Raw genomic sequence first — 27982 nt, forward strand, 5'->3', positions numbered from 1 at the left:
ACCCTGCTTATTATTTGTACTTTCCCCAATGCATGCATTTTGTGTAATGAGAGACATTGTGTCTGTGGCAAAGATAAATAAAACTTTGAAAAAGATTTCTCTTTTTCGTCATACCACCAAAGCGTTAGTTGATCCAATGACTCTGCTGTAGAACCAGTGGACTATTTTGAAAGTAACTCCCCCACCTATAAATTGCCCAATATCAGTAAGCTAAGTTAGTACGCTCCTCCCAGTTTGGTTTCCTACCCATGACCTTTTCTCATATCGAACTATGTTTTGAAACGTAACTCTATGAACAAGCTAAACTTCGTAACCAATGGGCATACTTCAGTCTTTCTGGATTAACCTTCAAATCCGTTTGTCTACTCCAGTCATATGCTACCCATAGGGTTGGCCATAAAATGCCACTCTTTCCCTTATCCTTATGGCAAGGGTCACAAAAAAGTTTGGAGTGTCCGTTGCATCTCCTTGAGCTAGAGACATCCCTGGGCATTTCTTCCGTCAGCATAAATTCGATATTGCATTAAAACCTTATCGTAGCAAAAGTTTGTTCTCATTCGAACACTTTGACCATCGCTCAAAAAAGGCTCTTGTCGATTAGGACGGAGAAACGTTGAAAAATTACGATCACGGTACCTCAAAATACGGATGAGTCCGAAATAAAACAACAATCGTCAGTGTGGGTCTTTGAAGACGTGACAAATCCACAGTTGTTTGTGGGAGAAGCATTTCGAAGCAAATGGTTGTGTGTTTCTTCGGCAAAACTGGTCATGTGGCAACTGCTAAGCTTGAGCAACGTAGAAGGTCAATTCTGAGAGGTATGCAACAATTTGATTGCCTGAATTCTTGGGAGACATTTGAAAATTGAACAAGAGAATATGAATTACTGTTGACCATGGCAATGCGAGCACTTACACATCGGCTCAGACCAGCGCTTTTTTGACCGGCTAAAACGTCGAATTGATGGATCATCCGCTTGACTTGGCATCCCATGACTTCTTTTTATTCCCGCACATTAAGATAAAAATGCGTGGTCAATGATTTTCATCGCCAGAAAATGCTGTTAAAGCGTTCAAAAACCATGTTTTGAAGGTATCTCAATCGGAGTGGAAAAAGTGCTTGAACAATTGGTTTGACCCCATGCAAAAGTTTATAAATCATGCTGGAGGATACTTTGAAGAAAAATTAAACCGTTTTGATGAACAATTTTTGAATTTTTTTGATTAGGCCAGAAGCTTATATAGCAGCCCTCGTACATCTTCCTCAGTTTTCTTCGTTGTGCCTCGGATAGAGAATATTTGCGTGGCAATATTCTCACTCACTTCTGCTATCACCCTGCTGATCTAGCCCTTCGATTCGACTGTAATGATTGTTTCATTGAAATTTTCTGAATCTTTATCGGAAAAACCATTACGAAGAATTCATGTTATGAAGGTTAGCGCGCCCCTCCATATATGCTATGGTTATTGATCCGCTTGCCTCTTCCCCTATAAGCGACGCAAATATCCAGCTCTAAATCGTGAGTTCATTTGGAGGCCAGTTTTGGCTATACTTTCCGCTCTCACCACGCCAGTGCATACTCCATACGATGTCACATGACATGGGTATGGAGGAAAGAGGTACCTTTTCGAGTTCTACACGATTTTTGAAGGACCAACTACTGGAGAAGGCGACCGCAGCGCAGAGACTAACATGTCCGCCTATGACGCTGAACGCCTGGGTTCGAATCGTGGTGAGAACATCATAAACAATTTTTCAGCAGTGGTTATCCGCTCCTAATGCTGTCGACATATGTGAGGTACTATGCCATGTGAAAACTTCTCCCCAAAGAGGTCTCGCACTGCGGCATGCCGTTCGGATTCGTCTATAAAAAAGAGGTTCCTTATTTTGAGCTTAAACTTGGAATTGGTCTGCACTCATTGATATGCGAGAAGTTCCTTTATGGAATGTTCATGGTCAAATTTGCATTTGCCTTTGCAACTCACGAAAGTGGAATCTTGCGGACAAACAACATTTGCTTGGTCGTTTTATTATAATCAAGATCGCTGCTACTGGCGCCTAATATGGGCTTATCATTCATACCGTCATTAGGCCTAGCTCGCAGTGCTTAGTCATATCCTTATTAAGAGTACTCAAAGGCCTCTTGTAGCAAGCAAATGATAAATGAATGTCATTTTCCGATTGATGCCAAACTGCCGCCAAGGGCTGCTAATGGCAGTTGCTTATAGATTCCGCCCCTACACTGATTATATCGTTTTCTAGGTTCAGTAGTTCAACAAGAATGTATATGTCATTGGTCCCTGGTTCACTAGTCGAGGTTGACCCTTTCATATTCGTCTGCTTTCTCGTTTCTTTGGAAAGTTGTAATGTCCATTCATCCAAGACATCGTTTTATTATTTATTCAGAATTTCTCAACATTTCGCTGCTCATGTCAACTTTATTGTGCTAAAATTCAATTACTTTTAAAATTTTGATTACGCTAGTCGAAGGTGCACAACTTTATTTCTTTGCATATCGCTTCCAGTAAAGCTTTCAAAGAAGATTGGGAGTCTTAATTGTGAAACCTTATATCTGCGAGTGGCAATCATTGTTTCAAAGTCTTATACATGAGATATTATATAAAGTGACGCTTAAACTTTTCACACAATTTTGGCTTCGGAGAAATTTCTTATATGTCAATTTCTTTACTAATAATGATTTTGTTTTATCTTTCAATATTTTCTCATTGCAGCTCGCATATAAAAAAATATAATAAAAATATTTAACAAAATATTTTAATGTCCCATATATAAAAAAAGCTAAAATAAATCAACAGTAGCAAAAAAGCAAAAACTTGGTTATAGGTATAGATGTAGGAAATCTGTTTTGTTTTTTTAATAAATTCCCTAATGGTAATGAAATATCTATGGCAAATATCTCTCTCTTTAGAAAGCCTTAAGTATAGAGAGTCCAGGTAAACAACAAGCGTCGTCATAAACTAACAAACAAAAATTCTTCCCATCTATAATTCTATATTTCACGAAACTACGCAATATGCTGTTGCTGCTGCCGCTGCTGTTGGCCTACCACTGACATCGATGACGACTACTACTACAACTAAAAAAATTTCAATGAACAACACGCACACCCTTGTCTCTTCATTTGATCATTAATTTCTGTTGCCTATCATTGGGCGGGGGTTTTTGGTGTATACACACATGTATAACAAATCTATAATACGGCCTTGTTGCTGAATTTTATCGCCATTGCTTGCTGCAACTACGAATACGACTTGACAACATCGAATATGTTGATGAATTAAAATATTATCCCTGTCTCCGGGGATATTACAACGTGAACGCCGCAACAAATAACAACCAAACGACAACTATAATATTCAAATTATTTTCCCACATTTTTCTCATTTGTCATTTCACCTTTTGTTTGGTGGCCTAACTGCTGTGTTTGCATTGTTGACACATTCGTTAATAATTTGGGCGCCAAATTTGATATTTTGTTTTTTCGGGAACGGGGGGAAAAATATCAACCTTTCAACTTTACCCCAAAATCCACAACCATGGCTTTTATTTTATTAAATATTGCGTGACACATGCCAACAAATGGATTTTAATGGCTTGATTCCTTGCCTCAATATCGTCATCAAACATCAACGTAACGTAACTTTTGGGTATTTGTAAACGAAACGAAACGAATTTGGCTTAAATTTGACAAATGTCCTACTGGCTGCCATGCTGCTAATGATGATGATGACATCGCATCTGTTTACACATCTTGTAATATCCGATGATTTTCGGCTTAAACTGTATACCCAAATCAACACCATCTTAATAAACGACTGAAATGCGAAATGTCACTGCAAATCGATTCTTCACATTATCAATTTAAATAAAAAATAACAAAAATAAAAAATTGTATGAAATATCACCCCTTAAAACATCACAACTACGTCACTGCTTAAAAAACGCAACTTCTTGTACAAAATAAACTGTAATTACTACATCAACAATCACAAAAATCCAAAATCATTGTTATTATATTTTGGAAATTCCCAAAAAAAAAAATCTCTTCCCCTCAACATTATAATTTGCCCGCTTCAAAAATCAAGCAGCTTAAAGCATACAAATTTTATACAAAAACTAGTTTTCCCAAAAGTATATTCTGAATTTTTGATACCTCCGTCATTTTTTTGCTAGCCATAGAGTAAGTCTAGTGAAAAGAAAGAATAAAAGGAATCCCAGTGATTCTTCGTCGTCTATGGTCTGTATTTTGTTAAGCTCATTGTTGTTATCGTTACCAATATCGGGCCAATTGTATTAAAACCCTCAAACCAGTTAATACCACCACTATCAACTTCATCATCATCATCATCGTCTTCTTTAACGACAAAGCGCCTGGTTTTTTCCGGTCTTGTCTCTCAAGCATTTTTTATGCCATTCTTCTGTTAACGAGCATTTGTTGTTATCACATTTGCTTGGCTGTCGTGCAGTGCGGCGCCATCTATTGTATATATACACAATAACACAGCTGCAACATAAATTTGCCAAAAGCATTGCATACTGTGGGGGGTTGAGTTAAATTCCTCACTCGACAGGCCGCCGCTATACTCAATTTTTCAAGTCCCTACTCCATTCAAGTCAATTTCCTGCGTGTGTGTGTCTCCGCGTGTTTTGTTGTAAATAATGGGGCTGCAAGTGGCAGCATTGCCAACAGCAGCCAATATTGTTGCAGTCACAATCCTCCTCGCATTGTTAATCTGGACGCCAGTTGTTATTGATGCAGTCCGTGAGTACCAACATTTAAATTGTTTTCTTAAATTCTTTAAGTATATTGTAGTTAAATATATTTAAGTAGAAAGAATAAATATACAATATTTAAAAGGGGAATTTATCGTATTATTATTTAAGTATTATTATATTTTTATATCTAATATATTCAATTATTTGTGGTTTTATATAAGTATAAATATCAAAAGCCCCAAAATATGCTACAATTTCTTTTAGAGTTTCCCTACAAAGCCCTTAAAAATGATTTGGTTTATATAATTAAGGAGGTCTTGAAGTAGCTCAGTACTTATTGTTCGTCTTAAATTAAACTATGATAATATGGATAGATATAAAAATAGAATTTTTTTGTGAAGATGTTATAATTTTTCGATTACATCGGTAAAATGTTAATTATTCATAGCCTCAGCATATGCTTTATATTTTATACACTCTTGTTCTACCTGAGAATATGTTTTAAAGGATCGCAACATTTGAAGAAAATTTTTGAATTTGCTGAGCTCCTCTACACCTCATGAAGATGTCAATGAAATGCATTTGTTGTTGTTCACGACGAAATAATGTCTGAGTCAAATATATTTGGATTAAAAAAGGTCATGATAAAACGAAACGATAAAACGGTCATGATATAGCGAAGGAGATTAAGAATAAATGAATTGGGTGGTAGCTATGTATCCGCTATTACTGTGGAGTTGCTTTCCACATTAACGGCTTAACCATGTGGGTGTTTATATAGTTTTTTCAGAGCAGTTCTGTTTTCTTTGTCAAACTCCTCAAAGCAAACTCCTCTTTTTATACTCACCATCACAGAAAGGGGGTATATTCATTTTGGCATTCCATTTGCAATTTGTCAAAATATAAATTTTCAACCCAACCATATACCCATATAGCATTGAGTTCGGCCGGGCCGGCCGGGGATCTTTGAATACCCACCACCTCAGGTATATATATTAATCGCATTTCGATGACAATGCACCGTTTATGAACCCATAGCAACTTTATCGATATATGGCCCAATCTAGGCCAAACCCAGCATGCAACTCACTGTACTAAGTTTTAGCAACACCGGGTAATTAATACGCAATTTATGGATAAAAAACTTGAAATCGGGAGATCGGTATATATGGCACATATATTCTAACATAGTCCTATCTGAGCCTTTCTCCGCACCGACGACGAAGTGCCTAAAGCAGCTTACAGTCCCACATTTTAGCGAAATCGGGTAATAAATGCGGCTTTTATGAACCATAGACCTTTAATAAGGATATCGGTCTATATGGGGTCTGTATCAAGATATTGTCCGATATGGACGATAGTCAAAACAGATATTGAAGATCCTAAGAAAACTAACAGTGTCAAATTTTAGCTAAATCGGGTAATATATGCGGCTTCCAAATACCATAGACCTTAAATAGGGAGATCGGTCTATATGGGATCTATATTAAGATATTGTCTGATCTCGACCATAATCTATACAGATATTGAAGGTCAAATTTTAGCTAAATTGGGTAATAAATGCGGCTTCTTTGGACCAAATACCTTTAATTAAGAGATCAGTATAAATGGCAGCTTTATTCAAATATAGTCTAGACCACACCCGGTGCGGATGTCAAGGGTCTTAATATAACTCGCTGTTCCAAATTTCGGGAAAATCGGGTAATAACTGCGTCTTCTTAGTCGTCCGATAAATACAGCTGCCCGATAAATACTGTACCTGTACCGCAAATTTCAGAGCCCTGCTTAATCCGTAAATAAAGTACTATTTTGTACATTTTAGTACCTGAATGAATGAATTAAACAAAACTCCTGGTCGCTCAACATATACTGCCAAGCTGTACTCCTATCCTAGTTTTGAGTGCTAAAACCCAATTCGTAAAGAAAGTTCTTTTTCATACGTTTTAGTACCTTAATGTACAAATATATACTTTCAAGATGAAACTGTATCCCAATTGCAAAGCTTTAGCTCAATATGTAAATATGCTTCCATTTTGCACGCTTTAGTGCCTAAGTATAGGTTAGGTTAGGTTTAAGTGGCAGTCTGCTATCAGACTCACTTAGACGTTTTCGTCCAATGTGATAGCACAGGAACAGAAGAAGGAAGATTCCTACCGTTGAACCACCCAGATCGCTTTAAAAAGCCCAATAACTTGCGAATGGTCACATCCGCTTAATCAGACAGGTTCTCAAAGAAATGAGAACCTAATGTGGAACTCCTTCTACCTGATAGTGCGAGACTCACACACAGAAGATGTTCTTTAGTCTTTTCTTTTCTTCTTCGATATCTTCACAGCTTCTGTTAAAGGCGTTGCTGACAACCTTCAGTCCGTTAGCATGTTTTCCGATTAGGCAGTGATCTGTCATGACAGACACAATGACTGACACATTTGTTCTAGCCAGTGACAGCAAGGAAGTAGACCTCTTCAAATCAAGATAAGGACACATAGTTTTGGAATGCTCACAGCCCCCTCTTTGTGACGAATCGTTCGTTGTCCTTCGGGCCTGGTCCTGATAACATAGCTTAGATGTCGCTAGAGACATACCCATAGATTCCAACTTCTTTGGAATGTGTAGGGTAGTTCCTAGTCTCGCAAACTCGTTCGCTTTACAATTCCCTGGGATATCTCTGTGGCCCGTCACTCAGAACAGTTGAATTTTGAACTGCTCAGCCATCTCGTTGAGAGATGTGCGACAGTCGAGGGCGGTTTTTGTGTTCAGAAAAACGTTCTCCAGGGATTTAATGGCTGCATGGCTGTCTGAGAAGATAGTTATACCAGTCGTCGTAGTGAAATTATATCTTAGCCATTCCACCACTTCCTTAATTGCAAGAATCTCCGCTTGATACACACTGCAGTGGTCGGGTAACCTTTTCGATATGACCAGTTCTAGATCTTTAGAGTACACCCATCTTAGAGGAACAATCCGCATAGAAGTCTATGTAACTTCTGTTACCAGGGATATCGTAGCTCCAGTCGGACTATCAGGAATAGTGGTACAGTTCTTTTTATCAAAAGGGGCTCAGGTAGGGTGTTATCCACACCGCCTGGAACATCGGATATTGTATCAAGGATAACACTGTCCATAGCCGTCACATGACCAATGAGAAAGCTTCCTTAACCTCACGGCAGTGGTCGCTGCAATTTGTCTAGCCACAATGTCCAGAGGCATTAGATGTAGCATTAAATTCGGTTCATCAGATGGTGTCGTCCTCAGTGCGGCTGTGATGCACAAACGAGCCATCCTTTGGATCCGGTTAAGTATTGAGCAGTAGGTGGACTTTTGAAGCGCCGTCCACCACACTACCACACCATATAGCATTATAGGTCTAACCGCTACAGTATATACCCAATGTATGACACGCGGTCTTAACCCCCAACTTTTGGCAATGGTTCTCTTGCACGTGTATAGGACAAGAGTTGTCTTTCTTGCCCTTTCCAAAATGTTGGATTTGAAGTTCAATTTCCTGTCCAGCAAAACACCCAGATACTCTGAGCTTTCTGTAAATGGAACATTCTCTCCACCCAAGGAGACAGATTCCACAGTAGGCAACTTGTATCTCCTGCTGAAAAGAACTACTTCTGTTTTGCATGGATTTATAGCGAGACCACTTTCGGTAGCCCACTTTGCTGTTGCACGTAGAGCTTCTTGAAGTACATATCTGGGAGTGCTGGGAAACTTTCCCCTAGCCGCAATTGCCACGTCATTAGCATACGCGACCACTTTTACGTCTTTTCCTTCCAGAGACAATAATATATTGTAAATGTTATATACTAAAGCAGAGGAAATAGTACACCTCCTTGAGATGTTCCTCTGCTGACCCATCTTCATAAATCCACAGGTCCCAAGCCTGCCGTAATGCCTAAGTATAAGAATTTCAAAAAGAAAATCCTAATCAGCTTCAACTCAATCCGCAATAAAAGTACCAAATTGTACCAATTGGTGCCTAATTCACCTTTTGGTATCAAAATGTACGAATTTCAAAAAATCGTTATCACGCATTTTTCATTACATATTTGTTCTTTCCGGTCACTTAACTTTGGAATAGTTATCATTAAACCCAATTTTTGGAACTCTAGCCTTATCTATTCGCACTTGCGAAGTCACACATTTTCGTAAATTTTCTGTCCTTTGTTTACTTAAATGTTTAAATGTCCAAAAAGGCATTCAATCACGCAATTAAAGATAACACAGTGGATCTACGTTCAAAAACTAACAGCTCTACCTCATTTCGTATAGAAAGTACCAAATGGTTCCATTTGCGGTACTTAACGTACGTTTTCTCCCATTTCGCGTACTATTTATCAATTTTTTCTTTTCACCTCATTATTTCGCGATTGATATCTTTTATTCCTAATGTCGGAGTTCTAGCTCTATCTTCGCGATGTTCACTATTTTCGTACCTTTTTGGTACTTTTTAGTACCTAAATGCGCAAATGTAAAAAATCATTAAGTCGCCCAACTTTGGTTGCTATAATGTACCTATTTACCAAAATTCAAACTCCCAAAGCTCTGAAGTATAGGTACACTGTGCCAAACGTACTATTTCTACTATTTTTGAAACGATTTTGTGAATTTTTTTCAAACCTTATGTTTTGAGAAACTATTTAGTTTTTGTACAAATGCAAATTTGCCGATGAACATTCCATTAGGGAACAAGACCAAACTTCTCACTTATCAATGAGTGCCGTCCAATTCAAGTTTTAAGCTCAATGATAAGAAGCCTCTTTTTTTTAGCCGAGTTCGAACGTCGTGCCGCAGTGCGACACCTTTATGGGGAGAAGTTTTTTACATGGCGGAATACCTCACTAAGAAGGAAGGGAGGGAATAACCACCGCTGAACATTGTGACTTCTTGCGTCATTAGAGTGCGCAATTCTTATGTGAATTGGCTAAAATTTTGCCTGATACAGCCTCAATAGCTTGGCAGCTCCCATATAAACCGATCTCTCGATTTTAATTCTTGAGCTTCTTAAGGGCGCAGTTCTTATCCGAAATTGCCTGAAATTTTATGCAATGACTTCTACTATGCAATATTCAATTCTGTTGTGGTCCGAGTCGGACTATAACTTGATAAGCACCCAGAGAAAAGTTGATACCAAACGTGTACATTTCAGAACCGTACGGTATTGAATGTAAAGCAACACTGTATGGTACAAAAAAAATACTGGATGGTATGGATGAAACATAAAATGATTAGTACCGTTTGGTACTAGCCTAATTACCGAACTGGTATTGTTTTTAATACCTATCTGTTTTGGTTTTAGTACCAAACTGTCATTGAAAATAATTCTAATCTAATTTTATTTCGAATTTTTATGTTAACAATTACAAAAAGTAATGTTACGCCTTGACCAACCTCAATTCTTTGTATTCAGCAATTGATTCCATACTCATTGACGCATACGCACTCAAATTGTATTAAAAAAATTTATTTATTTGTTTAACAAATATTTTATAATGCTGTCAGTATTTTAAGAACAAAGCCCAACAACACTTCTGGCGTGACGACAAAGTCTCCTCTGTCAAATATTGGATTGATACCAAATGGTATTAAAAATCTTTGCCAATGACGCGAACAAAATTATACCAGGTGGTATTTGCAAAGTACCTTAATTTTTCTATCAGTGTACGTCCAATAGCATAACAATTAGAAGAGGTATCGGGCAAAGAACTCTATAAATGCGATCAATGGTGAAGGGTATATAAAATTCGGCCCGGTCGAACAAAGCACGCTTGTACTTGTTCGTAATTTTTGGCACCTTTTAGTACCTTAACGTATGTATATCACCAAATTTCGTCTTATGCCGGCTTTAGCCGTTTGGGCTGGGCAGTAATCAGTCAGTCAGTTATGGCACCGTAATTTGTGTTAAGCCCCTCGACATTCATATTTTTTTGTACAGTGAGTTGTATTTGGATCCTACACACAGTGATGCCAAAAATGTACCAGCAAGCGTCACTAAACTTTTGAAAAGGGTAAAACAGAGTAAAATTTTGTCTAAGAAAGAGTAAAAAAAGCACTACTTAATAGTGGGAAAAGCACTACTTAATAGGGAATAGGTGTATAATTTAACGACAAATATTTGCTATCGTAGCTTGGACTAAGTCAAAAAAATGCAGAAAATCACAACAAGTGAGCGAATTGGAATAATGGGGCGTCCCCATTGAATGTTTTTCTTTTGACCGTCCCGCTTTGATTTGGTTGACCCATCAGATCGTCGAAATTCAAATACTTGGTTGACCCTCTGAAAACATGTTCAGTTGACATTCTCCTCTTGTAAATGTTGGCGACATTGGTTATGTGTTCAGCAATTTAAGACTTTTCTACGAAGAAGTGTCGTTAAGCTACGCTGTGTTCGGAAAAAATTCAAACTTACAAAAAGGGTAAAAAGCACTAACTAGAAATGCAAAAAGCGGCCACTTAGTGCCTTTTTACCGTTTGGCACTAGGTGGAAACTTTTCGGGTTTTTGGTGAACTAAAAACACCGAATCTAGTGCGAAAAGCACTTAGTTGGCGTCCCTGCCTATACATCCCTTTGGAATATGGCAAACATACCGATCTCCTGACCTACTGCCTTGAACCTATAAAAGGCCAATTTATTGTCCGATTTTGCCGAAATTTAGAAGTGTGAGTTGTGTTGAACCCCTTGAAGTCCCACCTAGTTTGAGCCAGAACGTACTATATTTCAATAAAGCTGCTATGGGTCCATAGATGGTGCGTTATTCACCGGATTTTGTTGAAATGTGTTTGCTATATATACGAGTCGTTATGCATCTAAAGTTCGCTCCGGCCAAATTCAATGCGTTTTGACTTTGTTTCCTATACTATTTTCATCTCATATGTATGCTTTAAACTTTTAGTTTTCCTTACGCCTAAAACTATACTTTAATTTTTTTATTCTACATGTCAGCTAGATTAATTAACTTTTGTGAAATGTTATAACAACATAAAGGCCAACAAACCATGTGTTTTTGCCAATTCCCCTTTCAAAAAATGAAAAGGAGAAAAAAAGCAATACCACATATAGTATCCCAAAAAAGCAATTAGTTGAAACTACACATACTCATATCCTCCCGTATTAATCATGTTCTAGGTTCATTTTTTATATGCTTTCTCTTGCTTTATTGTGTTTAAAACAAATTATTTCTTTTCAAATAAATAATACAGAGTCATATATTTGTCTATGTTTGATGTACCAAATGCCAACAAAATATAAGGACATACATAGATAGTCTCTTGTGAAGTCCAAGGAAGAAGAGGCTAACAATAACAGAAAAAAGGAGCTTTTCTCAGTTAATTTTTTTTGTTTGCACATTCGTTGCTTTGGCTAAAAGCGCCGTGATATATACATATAAAGGAAACAATGCACACACTGAACATATATTTGAGCAATAAATCTAAATAATAGAACACTGCTAAAATGACCATAAATTAAAAATGAATGCTTCAAAAAACACATATATGTAGAAAAGAAGAAACACAACCCAATATTCGTTTCGTTTGTAGAGAATGTATATATACATAACCAATATACCAATGGCACAGTTAGGTCACTGTGACGTCGCCGAGGTCATATAGGAATACCGCAGAAAACAGCAAATACTAAGAACCCATGCCATAACAGCCATGTATTATGGTTGTTAGTGTTGTTGTTAATACACATAGGTATGTACATGTGCATGGGTGTATGTGTTTGTGTTAACCACAAAACAATGTTGGGGGAAAAAATAAACACCCATTTGTGTTAATTTTATTTTATGTCACTTCATTACCTAACATCTACAACTTATTTCCCTTTGCTGTTCTCTTGGCCATGTAGGGCAGCAGCCTGCCTTAAGTCTAATACTATGCTGGTTTTCCTGTGCTCTTGCGGGTTTTTGTGCCCTCTAATGCTTTCCGGTCCTTAGTAAGCGGCCCATCTACTTTGGTTGCGGTATTATCTTTAACATTAACTTCCTAAACAAATAATCGCCTAAGCATTAGTTTTCGTTCGTTCGTTCGTTCATTCTGTGTGTTTGGTGTGACTTGACCGGAAGAAGCCCATAGGATACAAGGTCCTTTATACATCCTTTGGCCTGTAAGTGTTGCCTCATTGATATGCTGCAACAAGAATTTGAAGCTAAGAGTTTAGGTTTTTTTCTCCTATTTTTCCGTTGCTTCTTCTTCACCTTGACCATTGTATATATGTGTATTTGTTTGTATATAAATCATTAAATATTTGTTAAGCTGTTTGCCAAATGATATATACTTCCTGGCCTCTCTTGTTATGGACGCAATTACATGCCTGATTTTGTTCTTTTGTTTTTCATCTTAATTTTGTTGTATTTCATCGTGCCATGTCCTTGTTTTCTTCCTATTGCTAGTGCTAGTCCTTGTGCTCCTCGTCATCATGATCATCATCATCATCATCATAGTCTTCTGCTTATATGGTTTCATTTGTGCTCCATTTGGCGTTTCATGTTCTTCCGTTATTTGTGTGTAGATTTATATAAATTCGGTTATTAATAATTAACGGAAATTGCTACAATAAATTATGGTACTTAAAGACTGATGATGAACAGTAGTAGTCTACGTAATAAGTCGAGGCCAAGCACTTGAGAGTCTTATGCAGTACTTTTATTTTTCCAAAATTGTTTGTCTTAATTTCGGCATGAAGAGATACTTATAATAATAATGCGGTTCATAAATTTCTTGTTTCCTTCAAAAACGAACCAAAAAAAAAAAAAAAAAAAATATCGCATTATGGCTTTTGTAGGTTAAAATAATTTGTAGCTGTAAATCGATGGCTATCAATTATTCTTAAGTTGGTGCAAAATTTGCGTAATCTTGTGCTAAAAATTACTACGATTATACGGAAACTCATTATAATGGTTTAGCGTAGGTTTTGCTCAAATCGTGTTTGGCGGCTTTAACAGAATTCGTAAACACTTAAAACTTGGGAGTGGCAAGATGTACAACATTTTCCAAGTCAACTTAGGCTAAAATTAGCTAAAGACCTAGTATTGGAAATTAGGTCATAAAAATAAGTAAAAAAGCTTAAGCGTATAATTAAATCTATAGCCTACTCATTTAGGAATATATCTGAAAACATCCATGGTGCATATTTTTAGGATGTATATTTAATATTTAATATTTAATTTTATTTATTTAATTTAATTTATTTACTTAATAAATGTCAATAATTTTAGTTGTGTTGCATACTTTTAGGACCTGTTTTTAAATATTGTAATTTCAATCATTTTAGTTTTTAACAGATAACAAATGGTCTGCATCAGGAAGTAATTTGGGATGCCACTTTCATTCCATTTGTTCTTCCCTGAATGCATTTAATATCAGTACTTTTCATTCGAAAACATAAGAAATCGGAATTTAGACTCCCGTCTCTGGGTGGTATCACTCTGCAATTGTTAAAGGAGGCGAAATGCCTTGGGCTATTTCTCGATGCAAAATTTTTCTGAAAAGGAATACTGTAAAAAGAAGCCGTATGGTACTGTGTACCCTGTACTCTTGCATAAGAATGCTCGGTAAGAAGTGGGGAGTTTTGTTGTTTTTCCTGAATATGGACGGTCAAAATGAAACCAGTGCTGACATATGGGGCACAGATATGGTAGAAGATTGTAGATAAGAGGTACGGTACGGCAGCATATTGAAATCAATATTCGGAACTGTGTCGCCAAGTTGCGCTTAGACGAGGGAGCTCTGTATGGTGAATGCGCACTGGTACGACCACAAATGCTAAAAGAATGCTGAGGAAAGTCAGACTATTCGGCACCGAAACCAATTCGATATAAATCATTAGAATTCTGTTTTGCCGGCAAAGAGAGTCGGGTGTCAGATCCGGTTTTTAAGTAAGGTTAGTCCTCGGACTTTACTGATCGTTCTAAAATAGAACGGGTAACTGAATTTTGGATCACGGACGAGGGAGGCATATCACGGACGAGGGAGGCATATTGGATAGGCGCTTGTTGCCTGTCCTCTATTTCATCTTCTTTTTAGTTCTCTCGCCTCTGGGTCCAACATTCAGAGCAAGCTGCGCAATCCTCCCTCCCTGCCGAGTCATCTACCAACATTCATATGGTGCAGATTGTTCATTCTCAAGGAAGGTGTTATTCTCCTCCTTACACTTCTGACTTAACCATCATGGTTACAAATGCCCTATTAGTCAACTTACTTTCTATAAAGATGTTCAATCTTGATGATCGCAGATCGTTTCAATACCCCCTCACTAATTTCGACTGAATTTCGTTTGATCAGACGTCAAAAACAGATTTTTTGTCTCTGGGTCTTCACTATGGTCGCCCATCTGTACCGACAAGTTACCTCTGGGTGTTGGGGTTCAGCATACCAGGGGCAAGGTTCGTCACAGATATTTATAAGATGTGCGACTGAGAGAGATGAAACGCTTTTGAGTTGGTTAAATCTGTCTACACCACCCTTTAATCCCAACAACCACCACCCTGGGGGCCTTCCCACAAATATGGGGTTTCAAAAATTTGACTTGAGACCTCTAATCCCTTCTTAGATTTGTCACTACTTGCCTAATTGCCTAAATTTTCCACAACCAATACCATAAAATCAATTTACCGCTTATATGTAATTTGAAGCATACTTTTAGGTGTATCAATTAGTTATTATTAATAGTTACTCGCCTATAAAGCAGAGTTGGGCAAAATAACACAAACATGTCTGCACATTTATGTGCCAATTACTGCTAAAAACTATTTACAATATTTTAAAACGTTTTAACTTGAACAAAAGCTTTTAATGGAAACAAATCAAGTAACATTTTTATCAAAGCAATAAAATCACTTAAATCTTCAAAAAACTTAATTTGAAGAAACAATTAAATTAAGTTCTTCTTGAAACGCCCAAACTTTTAGTATATAAATATAAAATATGAAATGATGTAATAAATATAACAAATATTAAAAGGAAAGACCAACATCAAGCAATGTAAAAATAAACTCCCTATGTATAAATTTAAGGGGTTTAAACAAATACATGACAAAACTAACATGGCTAGTTACTCGCTCATACATTTAACGAACAAAACTAAAGTAAACTTAACACATACATACATATGTACATTTTGTTTACGATGCAAAAATATATTTCTTCAACCTCAAAGCCAATTAGTTCTGGACAAATGTTTGGGAAATTTTCGCCTCTCTCTCTTATAGATTGTTTCTCTAGCAAGGATGTACAAAAATTCTAACAACATACTATAAAATATTTGGAAAAAATATTTTAATACAAAAATCAAACAAACGACTATCACCGAAAAGCTGGGGGAAAGAATTGAGCAACAACTGACCAAATTAAAACTAACAAGTTTTTTTTTTGTTGGCCGCAGAAAAGGAGAAGTGTGGGAAAAATAACCAAAACAACTAGAAAGCTTTGTATGTTGCCATGATAACATAACAACAACTAGTTCGTCCCATAAATTCAAACACCTAAAAGTATGCAAACAAGGAATAGCCTTAAAATAACACCTCTCTATAGGCAATGTAAAGCGAAATACAAATAGAGTTAAATTGTGAAACTATGTTTAAATGACTAGCGAGTCAGGAAAAGGTTGGTGAGGTGGGGTAAATATGAAAAAGTTTTTTGTTTTACTGATAAAAAAGTACGACACAAACTTTTCTTGACCAACAATCGATGACAAAGTCTTTTTAAGGGTTAAGGTAGAGTTTGGAAAATATGTAAAATTAAAACTTCTCTTGTCAAAGTTTTATATTGTATTTTGTTTCTTGAGAAGACTTTTTAATTCAGGTACAATGTTGTTAAAAAAAATTGTTGAAAAATATGTTTAAGAAATTAAAAATTTTGCTATTGTAGCTGAATAACAAAAAACAGCCCCTTTAAGTATGCTAAATTAAACTAACTAAATTTTCCATGAACATTCAATTAAGGAACAGGGGATACTTCTTTCATATCAATGAGTGGTGAAGTCCGATTAAAATTTAAACTAATGGTAGGGGGTCTCCTTTTTTATGCCGAGTCCGAACGGCGTGCCGCATAGCAACACCACTTGGTAGAGAAGTTTTAACATAACAAGATACTTTACAAATGTAGCCACCATTAGTAAGGGGATAAACACCGCTGAAAATCTTGTTGATGATAACGCCAGGATTTGAACCCAGGCGTTTTGCGTCATATGCGGACATGCTAATCTCTGCACAATGGTGGCCTCTTAAAGTAAGCTACAAAACTCCATAAAATGAATTTTGCAACAGTACTAAATCCTTAGTTGGTTGACATTGAACAAGTGCCTTAGTTCATAGAATGTCAATTAGAATTTACATTTTGATTTCCCTTTTTTAATTATTTTTTTTTTCTACTCTTCATGTCACATGTATATATGTAGATAAAACATTTCCATGTAATTTCTCATTTGCTTACAAGCAATGCTAATGCAATTTCATTGTAGTTACAATTTGTTAGTAAATGGAGGTGACCTTTATCACAATGACATGCTCATCATATACCATAAATAAAATATGAATCTGAAATAGGAGGGGGAACTCTGCTGCAGTTTCAGCCATAGCTATAGATATAGGGACAATGATTTTCTGCTGTATCGTGTAATGAAGTTATATAAAGAGGAAATGCAAAATCAAAATAATTATGAAGGATTGAATTGTAGCAACGAGTGGTATCCTAGGTCTCCTAGGAAAGGAGGTTATCATTTTTAGCATCAGTAAACTGATGACAATTGACCCCCCTAGTATCTATAAAGGGATTTTTATGTTCTCCATTTACAATTTGTTATAATACACAAAAAACCTTAGGCATTCAATCAAGTTTAGATGGTTTTAGAAATGGATTTATAATTATGTGTTCCTAGTGGTTATTGTAAGAACTATTTAGTCTTATGATCTGAAATGCAAGCATTTAAAATGTCACAGATGTTTGATAGAATGTCCAAAGTATCATTTCAACCAAAACATATTTACATTACCAAAGTTTCGAGTAGTAAATATCTCAAACAACCATAGATATTTATACATATATACTCCCATGTTGCTGCATATAGCCTTATATCTGTTATATGTGTATATTTCCATGTAAGTGTGTATGTGAAAATCCTAGCTTGTCCTATCGCTTGCTTAATACTGCTACTCCACAAGTGATTAAGTTTCAAAATCAATGGCAATTTAACAAACGATAAATTTTCGATTTTATGTTGTCAGTTGCTTTCTCATGTTGCCATGGGTTATGGTCAATGTTCATGACGACGACGATGATGATGATGATGATGAACTATATGAGGCTTTCAGCCTAACAATATGCATCAAAGTTGTGTTCATGCAGCGTTGTGTGTAGACCACATATGTGGCTGGTCACTTAGTCGACAGCATATTGTATACGATGGCTATTCATTTTCCTAAAATGTAGCCTTGTAATAGAATAACGATTGGTTTCTACGCATACACAGGCACATACACTAATAAACACACACAATCTCTCAAAATCAGAGTATCGCGATTAAATTGAAAATAGGATGGCATGGTTGAAAAATTGACATTTCAATCATGTCGTCTTGTGAGTTATTGTGTTTCTTTTGTTCTCTGGCTGATGTACTATAAGTGAGGCCAAGTCAGTCCAACTTCAGTTATGTTGAGTGAGGGCTTCGTCAGGCGAGCTTTCACAATAAGGCTGCCAAAGACATTTTAGACAAAATTTACAGAATAAAAAGCTAGGACATTAATGGACAATTTCTATAGCGCCCACCAAAGGATGAGGGTATATTAACTTTGTTCATCCGTTTGTAAAACCTCGACATAAGACCCTATAAAATACGTTGAACTCGCAATCGACAATAAAAAAAAAGAGTTTCCCCATCATGAAGTCTAAACTTGTATCGGACAGCACTCATTGATATGAAAGAAGTATCCTAGCATTTCTCACATAAACCTATCACCCATTTATTGTCCATTGTCCATTTATTGTCCATTTTGGCAGAAATTTTGGCTACCAGCGTAGCGTAGAGGCCACCATAGCAGAGAGAGTAGCTTGTCCTCCTTTGACGCTGAACCCCTGGCTTCGAATCCTGGCATGCAACATGTAAAAACGTGCTAAGTTCATTCAAGTCGAATCGTGAGAACCCCCACCATAGATTCTGGTACAAATTTACACAAATGAACTTAGTTGACTGACTCATATTTACTTTACGTACCAAATTGCTGCCAAAACAGCCCAAAAATTTTAAGCCTCTACGGGCTGTAGACGACTAATCGGCAGATCGGATATTATACCAGATTATAGTCCGATTCTGCAGCTCCGTGGATGGAGGATACATCTAGGTTAAGGAAAATCCTGTCCTCGAGTCATGTTACAGTGGGATATATTCAGAAGTCAGAGAATGTTTAGACAGCGTCTAGTGAGCAAAAACTAGAACTACTCGTTGATAAGCATTGCTCGGGAAACTGTAAGGGACAACGTAGCGCTAGAAGAGGTTGTCACTGATATGCATTCACCGGTTCAATTTCAAGCTGAGTACGAAAACTGGCTTCTTGGCTTAAGGAGATATACTCTGCATGTATCAGCATGTCGAAGATAACTGTGGGACACAAAGGTCATTTTTCTTCCAAAAGTCGGTAAACCTTACCACAAGAATGCGAAAGATTTTCGTCGTATAAGTCGGTCATTCTTTATGCAGAAGATTCTAGAGAGGTTGACAGAAAAATATCTTAGGATAAAGATCCCTGCAGATAGAAGTAGTTATTTTCACGTGGAGATACATGTTAGCTACAGTGAGAACTGTCTCCTTGTCAGAAGAGAATGTTCCAATTAATGATAGCGCAGAATACCTGGGAGTTTTTCTGGACAGGAAATGGGGCTTTAAATCCAACATTTTAGAAAAGGCAAGAAAGGGAACAATTGCAGTGAGAGGCGGGAATATTCCAATTGAAAGCACAAAATACCTGGGCGTTTTGCACCTGCAAGAGAGCCATTGGCAGAAGTTGGGGGCTTAAACAGTGTGTTCTGCACTAGGTATATGCAGTTGTCAGACCTATAAAGCTATAGGGTGTTATGGTCTTGTGAACGGCACTTTAAATGTCCACCTACTGTTCAATAATAAACCGTATGTAAAGTATGGCTTGTTTGTGCATCAACAAAAGGTACACTTGCCCTAGAGGGCAAGAAAATGTATGCTTGCCCTATAGACCTGCAAGAGAGCCATTAGCAGAAGGTATGGGCTTTAACCGCGTATCCTGCACTAGGTATATACCGCAGTTGTCAGACCTATAATGCTATACGGTGTTGTGGTCTGGAGAACGTCACTTCAAATGTCCACCTACTCTTTAATACTCGACCGTATATAAGAGATGGCTTGTTTTTAAATCACAGCCGCACTGAGGATGACACTATCTGATGCACTGAATTAAATGCAACACCTAAAGCCTTGCTACAACCACTGCTTTGAGCCTAATGGAGCTTTCTCTTTGGTCAATTGGCGGCTATGGACATTGTGTTATCCTTGATACAATGTCCGATGATCCAGGCCGTTTTAATTACACCCTGGCTGATCCGCTTTTTGCTAAAACGTACTGTATTACAATTTCTGATAGACCCGATTGGAACTACGATATTCTTGGTAATAGAAGTTACATAGTCTTCTATACGGATGGTTTCAAACTAGACTACCAGGTATGCTTTGAGGTGTACTCTGATGAACTGGGACTGGTCATGGCTAAGATAAAATGTCATAACCGATTGGAACTACGATATTCCTGGTAATGGAATGGTTCCAAACTAGATGACCAGGTATGCAGTTCGCTTGAAATTTTGTTGGGAGGCCACCGTAGCGCAGAGGTAAGCATGTGCGCCTATGACGCTGAACGCCTGGATACGAATCCTGGCGGTGGTTTTCCCCTCCTAACGCTGGCAACATTTGTGAGGTACTATGCCATGTAAAACTTCTCTCCAAAGTCGCACTGCGGCATGCCGTTCGGACTCGGCTATAAAATTGAGGCCCCTTATCATTGAGCTTAAACATGAATCGGACTGCACTCATTGATATGTGAGAGGTTTGCTCATGTTCTTAGTGGAATGTTCATGGGCAAAATTTGCATTTTTACTTCTTCTGTTGTTGTATCCTCATTCGCATGAGGACTCCACATTGTAGTGATAGCGATCCTCGTCAGGCTCTTTTAGGTGAGCTAGCTCGTTCTGGTCTCTGGGACGGATCACGGCGGGATCGTTATGACCATTGTTTATTTAAAGGCATCAATGACTCGCCTTGTCATATCGAGCATCATAGTAATTCAGTATTTTAGCAAGAGCTGTACCGTCCGGCCTCTCACTAAGTCTCTTCACACGATACCGTTTATTATCCACGTCTACAACTTCAGCTACTCCATATAGAACATCCACCTATCGGCAGCCTGTGGACGTGCGCGGTAGCTCCCAGCTGATCTCCTCGTGATGACGATGAACACCAAACTGATCGAAGCTCAAAGTTCCACACCGTGTAGTGCTCATAGTCATACCCTGCTGGGGATATTTCTTATCGATGTAGTTTGTTGGATATGGTAAATGAGCCAATTTGGAAAGCGATTTTAATTCTTGAGACTCCGGAGTTAGACAATTACGTGATTGGGCTGACATTTTGTACATTCACTTCTCCTATAATTCCCAACACCCATGTCAAGTATGGTCCAAATTAATCTATGCTTACGGTTTGGAAAAAAATGCACTGCTTCCAATTTCGAGAAAATTTTCTGCTAGGTCCCGATTGGACTTCTTGAGCACCTACAGGAAGCAATTCTTATCCAAATATTCAAATAAAACTCCATGGGATTTGTGCCTAAAAGAACTTGACAATGCCATCCATAGTGGAGGGTATATAAGATTCGACATCTGCCAAACTTAGCACGTTTTACTTGTTTCTAAACAATGTTTTGCTTCCTCATACTTAACACAATAATTTCTGTTTAAAAGAAAATACCAAACAACCCGATTAAGTGCTCATTTCTATTCCCACTCAACTCATAAAACATTTAACTTAATTTTAGATTTGTCTCTATTTCTACTTTTCTACGTCCATTCTTCTGCTATATACAATGTCCTGCAAGTAGCAGAATCTTCACTTTGTTTTGTTCAACGATTATGGTATTGTTATGGTATTATGAACCGTTTCCTACATTTCTGTCCTCTATATCTTTTGCTCTATTTAATGCTTAAGCCTAAGCATTAGGCCATTGGTCTTCTTAGCCATCATAAACAACGATATATTCGTATACACAACTACAAAATAGCACAAAGGACATAGCCATATAGTTGGGGTCAACTGTATACAGCTTTGAATATACTTCTGCATTAAGACTTATGACAGCCAAACTGTATACACTCCATATCCTAAACACACATACAAACTAACAAATGCTGCCATAGCCCTTATATGCGTCTGTATAAATGCTAGGATGTTTTTTTTTTTTTTGTTCGTACCATTGCTTTAGGCTTATGGGGGGTTATATTTTTAATTTGTCCTGGTTTTATGTGATGGTATCCTGTTGTTGTTACCACTTATTTTCCTTGCCATGGATTCAAGCTCTTATCTTTGTATGTCCTCGGTCATGTTATGGCATTTTAAATGCTTCCTTCAGGCCAAGATGGCTAAGCAGAAGAACTAAAGGAAAAAATATAAAAAAAAAAATGTTAAAAAAACAAGTGTTGGATTCAGACACCAAGGCTGCTGGCCTGAGAGCCACCAGCATTTACTGTTGTGGGGGTTTATTAAATCTATGGTGTGGTTTATGTTGATGGTCAACTCCCCACTTTATTTTCAATAAATGGAATTACTATGTGTTAATGCAGATTTGCAGAAAATATAGTTTCAATTATGAATTAGACAACAGTCTGGGAAAAATAGTGCAATAAATCATGATAAAAATATGAAATGCCTAAAGGTATGCTACAAATTTGTAATATTTGACATATTTTAAAGCATTTAAAATGGCACTGTAGTTTGCGAGAGATGCCCGCACAAAGCAATGTCCAACATAATTTGTATAATGATATATTTTAATATGCCAAAGCCACAAACCCTTTATCACTCAATCGTTCGCCAAATCGTCGAAATCAGGTGACAACAAGTTAGTGGCTTTGTCAGTAGCACTGTAATGAAAGCCTTCGACAACGAAAATTCGAACGCTTACACACATGCTGAAAATTTTTCTGGATTATCGCAAACCCTTTGCCTTATGCTTTGGTGAAATTATAACCTTTGAAGTTTTGTTTTTTATTTAATTTTCATAAGGTTGAACATATCTCGCTTTTTATAGTTAATTTTCCCTTATTTCGCATCGTTTTAAAAATGCCTTATATAAAACTTTTTTTTATTTAATTTACCTCGTTTTTTCATGCCAGCTTTGGTTTTTTTTTCTGCGTTGGTTTTATCAGTGCATTTGAAAACTTTTTTGATAAAGCTTCGCTTTTACCCAAGCACATTATTAATATTGTGTTGCTTTGAAAATGTTCATTAAACACCAAACTTGTTTTCAGCGGAAAAATTAGAAAGGAAAAATATGTTAGAGAACATTACTTGTGCTTTCGTGTTTTATTTTTTACGGTTTAATATATATATTCAGAGTAATTAGAAAACTTTGGCGTTGTTAAAGCAATTTTGTATGAAACTAGGCTAAACTTGCTGCAAATACAGCTGTGTAGAAATTTGCAGTATGATTTAATGAAGTATGGGTAGAGTTTTAGATAATATTGGTTTTGTGTTTCATATGAAATGATGGGGCAAAATAATTCATTATTTTCTAATTAATTTTATTATAAATCATATGGCATAAAAAACGAAAGTTGAATTTGGAAATGTCATGGATTTTTTTATCGGACGTTCAGCAAATGAAATTTATTCCAAAAATTGTTAACGGGTTTGAATAGTTTTAAGATCCATCTGTTCTCAGCAAATATATGATGGGAAGGTTGGATATTTATATGAACTGCTTCTAAAGTCGTTAGGATTTTGGTTCAAATATCCCATTGCGAGCCTATAAATTTTAGTCTTATTCGTCTTGGCATTCTTACTTGATGGAGTCATGTGCGTCTGTTAATAGCTTTCGAACGGATGAAGTTATCCACTTTCAATAGGGTCCTAACACTTCCTATTTGCAATCCCCAGCAAATGGGCCATATCGGTTAAGAGTTGCATATAAAATTGAGCTTCGACTTGACTACACAAGCCCCTAGACATTCTTTATCCGATTCGATCAAAATTTTGCGTGTGCAGTACTTATAAGTCCTCCGACACTCACGCTAAGATGGCTCCTAAATAAAGCTCTCACACATTTCGGTCCGGAGTTCATATTAGCCAATTTCCGAATTTGATTTCTTAATTGTCTGGAAGCCATGATCTTGCACTTGTGTTCTCCAACACCTACGCCAACATAACGCTATAAACCGACATATCACCCAGAAATATTCATGAACCAAGGTATCGCCCAGATAGGTCTTTGAATCGATGTAGTCTGCATAGAAATCGTTTCCCCGATTTGACTTCTTGTTGTTGTTGTAGCAGTGTCTTGTACACTGAGGCGACAGCCCTTGCCGATGGATAACTGCATCGGGTCAATCGGGTACGTACAACCGGCTGCGATGGGATTGAGATTTAAGAAACTCTGTGAAATAAAGGGGCCCCTCGAATTTGCATTGGTTGATTTGCGTAATACATTTGCCATCAGATTTAAAATACAATTCCAAAAGTGTCATAGTTTGGCCCCATAAAATATGACACAAAATTTGTTTGTCGCACACTACTCCCAAACATCTCCTATTTATATTCCATATCTCCACAATATGCTTAAAATGTTCACGTTGGAATTTTTGTGACTGCCGCGAATTTCCAGTCACCTCACTCCAACTTTAGATATCATATATGAAATTTACTTCCCAAAGACTTAACATTGGAGTCTTTTTTGGGAGTGGAGTTTTTTGTTAGCGAAAGGCCTTTTTTGTGGCTGAAGCGACTTTCCAGGCACCTCCAAATTTGGATATGACATTTAAACTTTCCCAAAAGACCTAAAATTTCTATCAAATATTGTTACGAACTACCTATATGTCTCTTCTCTACTCTACTCTACTCTACTCCACTGTACTCTACTCTACTCTACTCTACTCTACTCTACTCTACTCTACTCTACTCTACTCTACTCTACTCTACTCTACTCTACTCTACTCTACTCTACTCTACTCTACTCTACTCTACTCTACTCTACTCTACTCTACTCTACTCTACTCTACTCTACTCTACTCTACTCTACTCTACTCTACTCTACTCTACTCTACTCTACTCTACTCTACTCTACTCTACTCTACTCTACTCTACTCTACTCTACTCTACTCTACTCTACTCTACTCTACTCTACTCTACTCTACTCTACTCTACTCTACTCTACTCTACTCTACTCTACTCTACTCTACTCTACTCTACTCTACTCTACTCTACTCTACTCTACTCTACTCTACTCTACTCAACTCTACTCTACTCTACTCTACTCTACTCTACTCTACTCTGCTCTACTCTACTCTACTCTACTCTACTCTACTCTACTCTACTTTAGCTCTACTCCACTTTCTACTCTTACCCTTCGGACACCGGTTCACGTTCTCACCAAGGTTTTTAACATGTTCGTTGGATCATTTTTAATATTCAAGGCAGTCCACCCTCTTTTAAAATCAAAAACAAAACTCATTCAATTCTTTCACATTATAGTAAAGGATATTCATAGCTTGGTGTGCACCACATACTTTCCTACTTCTTCTCCCTTTCCCTCTATATTTTTTGTGTACAAAACCATCCATCTCAGTCCATCAATAAGTGCTGTGATTAAACTTACTCTGATTTGTATTTATTCCCCTAGTTTTCCTGTGGGAAAACGGGATGTTCACTTCTTGGAAAATATTTTCCCGTGAACCTAAGCATTTCCGATTGCGTAAATGTGATACAACTACAGTGGCATATATACATTTAGATTTTTTTTCACCGGAAAATGAAGGACACAGCTAGTGTGGAGTACAAAGTGGAGCTTAAAGTAAATTCTTTATTTTTGTTTCAGGATAAACTTCAAACCCAAACCCATTTAATGGTGGTGCATGGCCCATTGAGTGCAGTTTGCTGTTGTTGCACTTGCAATGTTTTGATGCGTGAGTGTTTGTAAGCTCGTGCGGCGACTGTCGAGCATTGGTAGTGGTAGTAGTGAAATAATATTTATTTTATTTGAATCCTTGAGGAAATGTGCTTAAAAGCAGTTGTACCTTCCTCATCATCATCATCGTCGTCGTCGTTATGATCACAGTCAACGATACTTAGTTGCTGTGTCGTTGTAGTTTCAGCAAAAGTTGTTTCCAATGCAGTTATTTTTGCTATTGCCGTTACCAGGACTAGAGTTTGTTGTTATTGCCGTTATAGTGAAGCAGCGTTATCACATGCACTTAGTTACGCTTGAGTTACTTTTCAAGTGGTGTTTATATGATTTAGTTTAAGTGATTTTTTTCTCTCTGTATGTCTTTCCATCTTTTCTCTCTGCACTTCACCCCCTGTGATAACCGTAAGCTTGCTCCAAGTCCTACAACTATGACTTTACTTCAACCGATTGCTTCATTGCTCTTGCATAGTTCCTCCTTTAGTTTATTTGGAATGCATTTTAAGCAAAGGACACCATGCTAACACAAAGCTTTTGATATGTATGTGTGTGTGAGTGTGTATTTTAATTTTCAACCAACTTAAACCTGAATGGAAGGTAAGCAACATTTGAGTAACATGCATATCAAAAAAAAAAGGAAAGAATACAGAAAACTGCAAGGAACTTCTTTCTCTTCATTTTGTTTTCTTTCTCTAGCAATTTAAATAGGTAGCAAAAAATTATTTATATGCATGTATAGGGAATTCATTTGTGCTGCATTGGGCATATCATGCACTCAAGTATGGTACTACTCCACACAGAAGTTGTTGAGGTAAAACAAAAGGACACAAAATAAGGACAAGAGCAAATAAGTTGGCAATATTTGCTACTTACTTCAAAAATGATTGGCAATTGGCTGTGCCACTTGAATACGTGGGACAATGCATTGAGGAAAGTTGTGAAAGTGTACGATGGGTAAAAAAATCAGCCCAAAAGTTTGCCCGACATTATGCTTGGATACAAACAAAATAAGCTGTGGATGTATGGTTGTGAAAGTGTTGCGTGTATTTAGGCTTTAAAATGTGTAACATTTACAATATAAGATCTAAGTTTAAGAGATTTTTAAGTATCAAAAAAACGGTAAGAAACGACCGATGGTGTGATTGTCCTTATAGATGGTGGAACGGGGGCCAAGATACTTGGACCGTAAATTCGATACCCGATTCGTACTCTACTTTCAAATAACTTTCGTTAGAGTCTCATAATGTGCTGATCGGCCTATTTTTCCTATACGTCCTACCCAAACTGGTAGTTTTGTATTTTTTTTTTTTTTTTGGTAAAATATTGTGTAATAAGGCTGTTATGCTTTATATACTACTTTCGTAAATTAGGTTAAAAAGTGGTACGAGGCCAAGTTTGTCCACCTGGCTCTATCAAAATGTGGTCAGGATAATTCTGACTTAAGCCACATCGGTAGTATGGTAGATCATGAAGCATTACTTCAGGTGCAGCGGGTATGTTGGAGCATTACTTCAGGTGCAGCGGGTATGTTGGAGCATTACTTCAGGTGCAGCGGGTATGTTTTCTTACCATATGTGGTGTGATAAGAACCACGCCGACTAGGGCATTGAAGACGATTTTCAATACGCCATGATAGACATAAATTTGAAGTTATTTTCGCGGCGTAGAGACTTTAGGTGGTGACCACCATGAGTAGCTTACTACGCATCCTACCTGTAAAGGCATGCGAACCTATCTGTCACGCAGGATATTTCGAATTAGCTTTGCAGGTAGGATTCCGAATTAGCATTGCAGAAAGGATCTTTGCGATAGAACACGACTGAACTTGACCTAGAACACTGAACACTAATCCAGAGGATAATGAGATCTGGTTATTGGCCTATTCGAGGAGCCATGTTTCCTCTACAAAATAAATTCGATATCTGACAAGGTCAAATGCTTGGATAGGAAACTGAAATGGAAGTGTCACATTCAGTAGCGTACCCGCCTACATAGCGCCCACAGATGTTTGGTACTATGTAGGAGCGGAATTACACCTATACTATCGT

The 27982-nt window shown here is 37.3% G+C and overlaps 1 protein-coding gene across 5 annotated transcripts in view; it reads left to right on the plus strand.

Annotated features, from left to right (window-relative positions):
- Window positions 1-4016: 4016 nt before the first annotated feature.
- LOC106084428 (tyrosine-protein phosphatase Lar) overlaps window positions 4017-27982 on the plus strand; it is a 710785-nt gene continuing 686819 nt past the window's right edge. For all 5 annotated transcript variants that reach the window (XM_059365346.1, XM_059365348.1, XM_059365350.1 and 2 more), the window contains exon 1: window positions 4017-4783. In XM_059365346.1, the coding sequence (XP_059221329.1) occupies window positions 4681-4783 (103 nt within the window). In that variant the 5' untranslated portion in view covers window positions 4017-4680. The remainder of the gene's footprint in view (window positions 4784-27982) is intronic.

Source organism: Stomoxys calcitrans, chromosome 3 (assembly GCF_963082655.1).
Source record: "Stomoxys calcitrans chromosome 3, idStoCalc2.1, whole genome shotgun sequence".
Taxonomy (NCBI): domain Eukaryota; kingdom Metazoa; phylum Arthropoda; class Insecta; order Diptera; family Muscidae; genus Stomoxys; species Stomoxys calcitrans.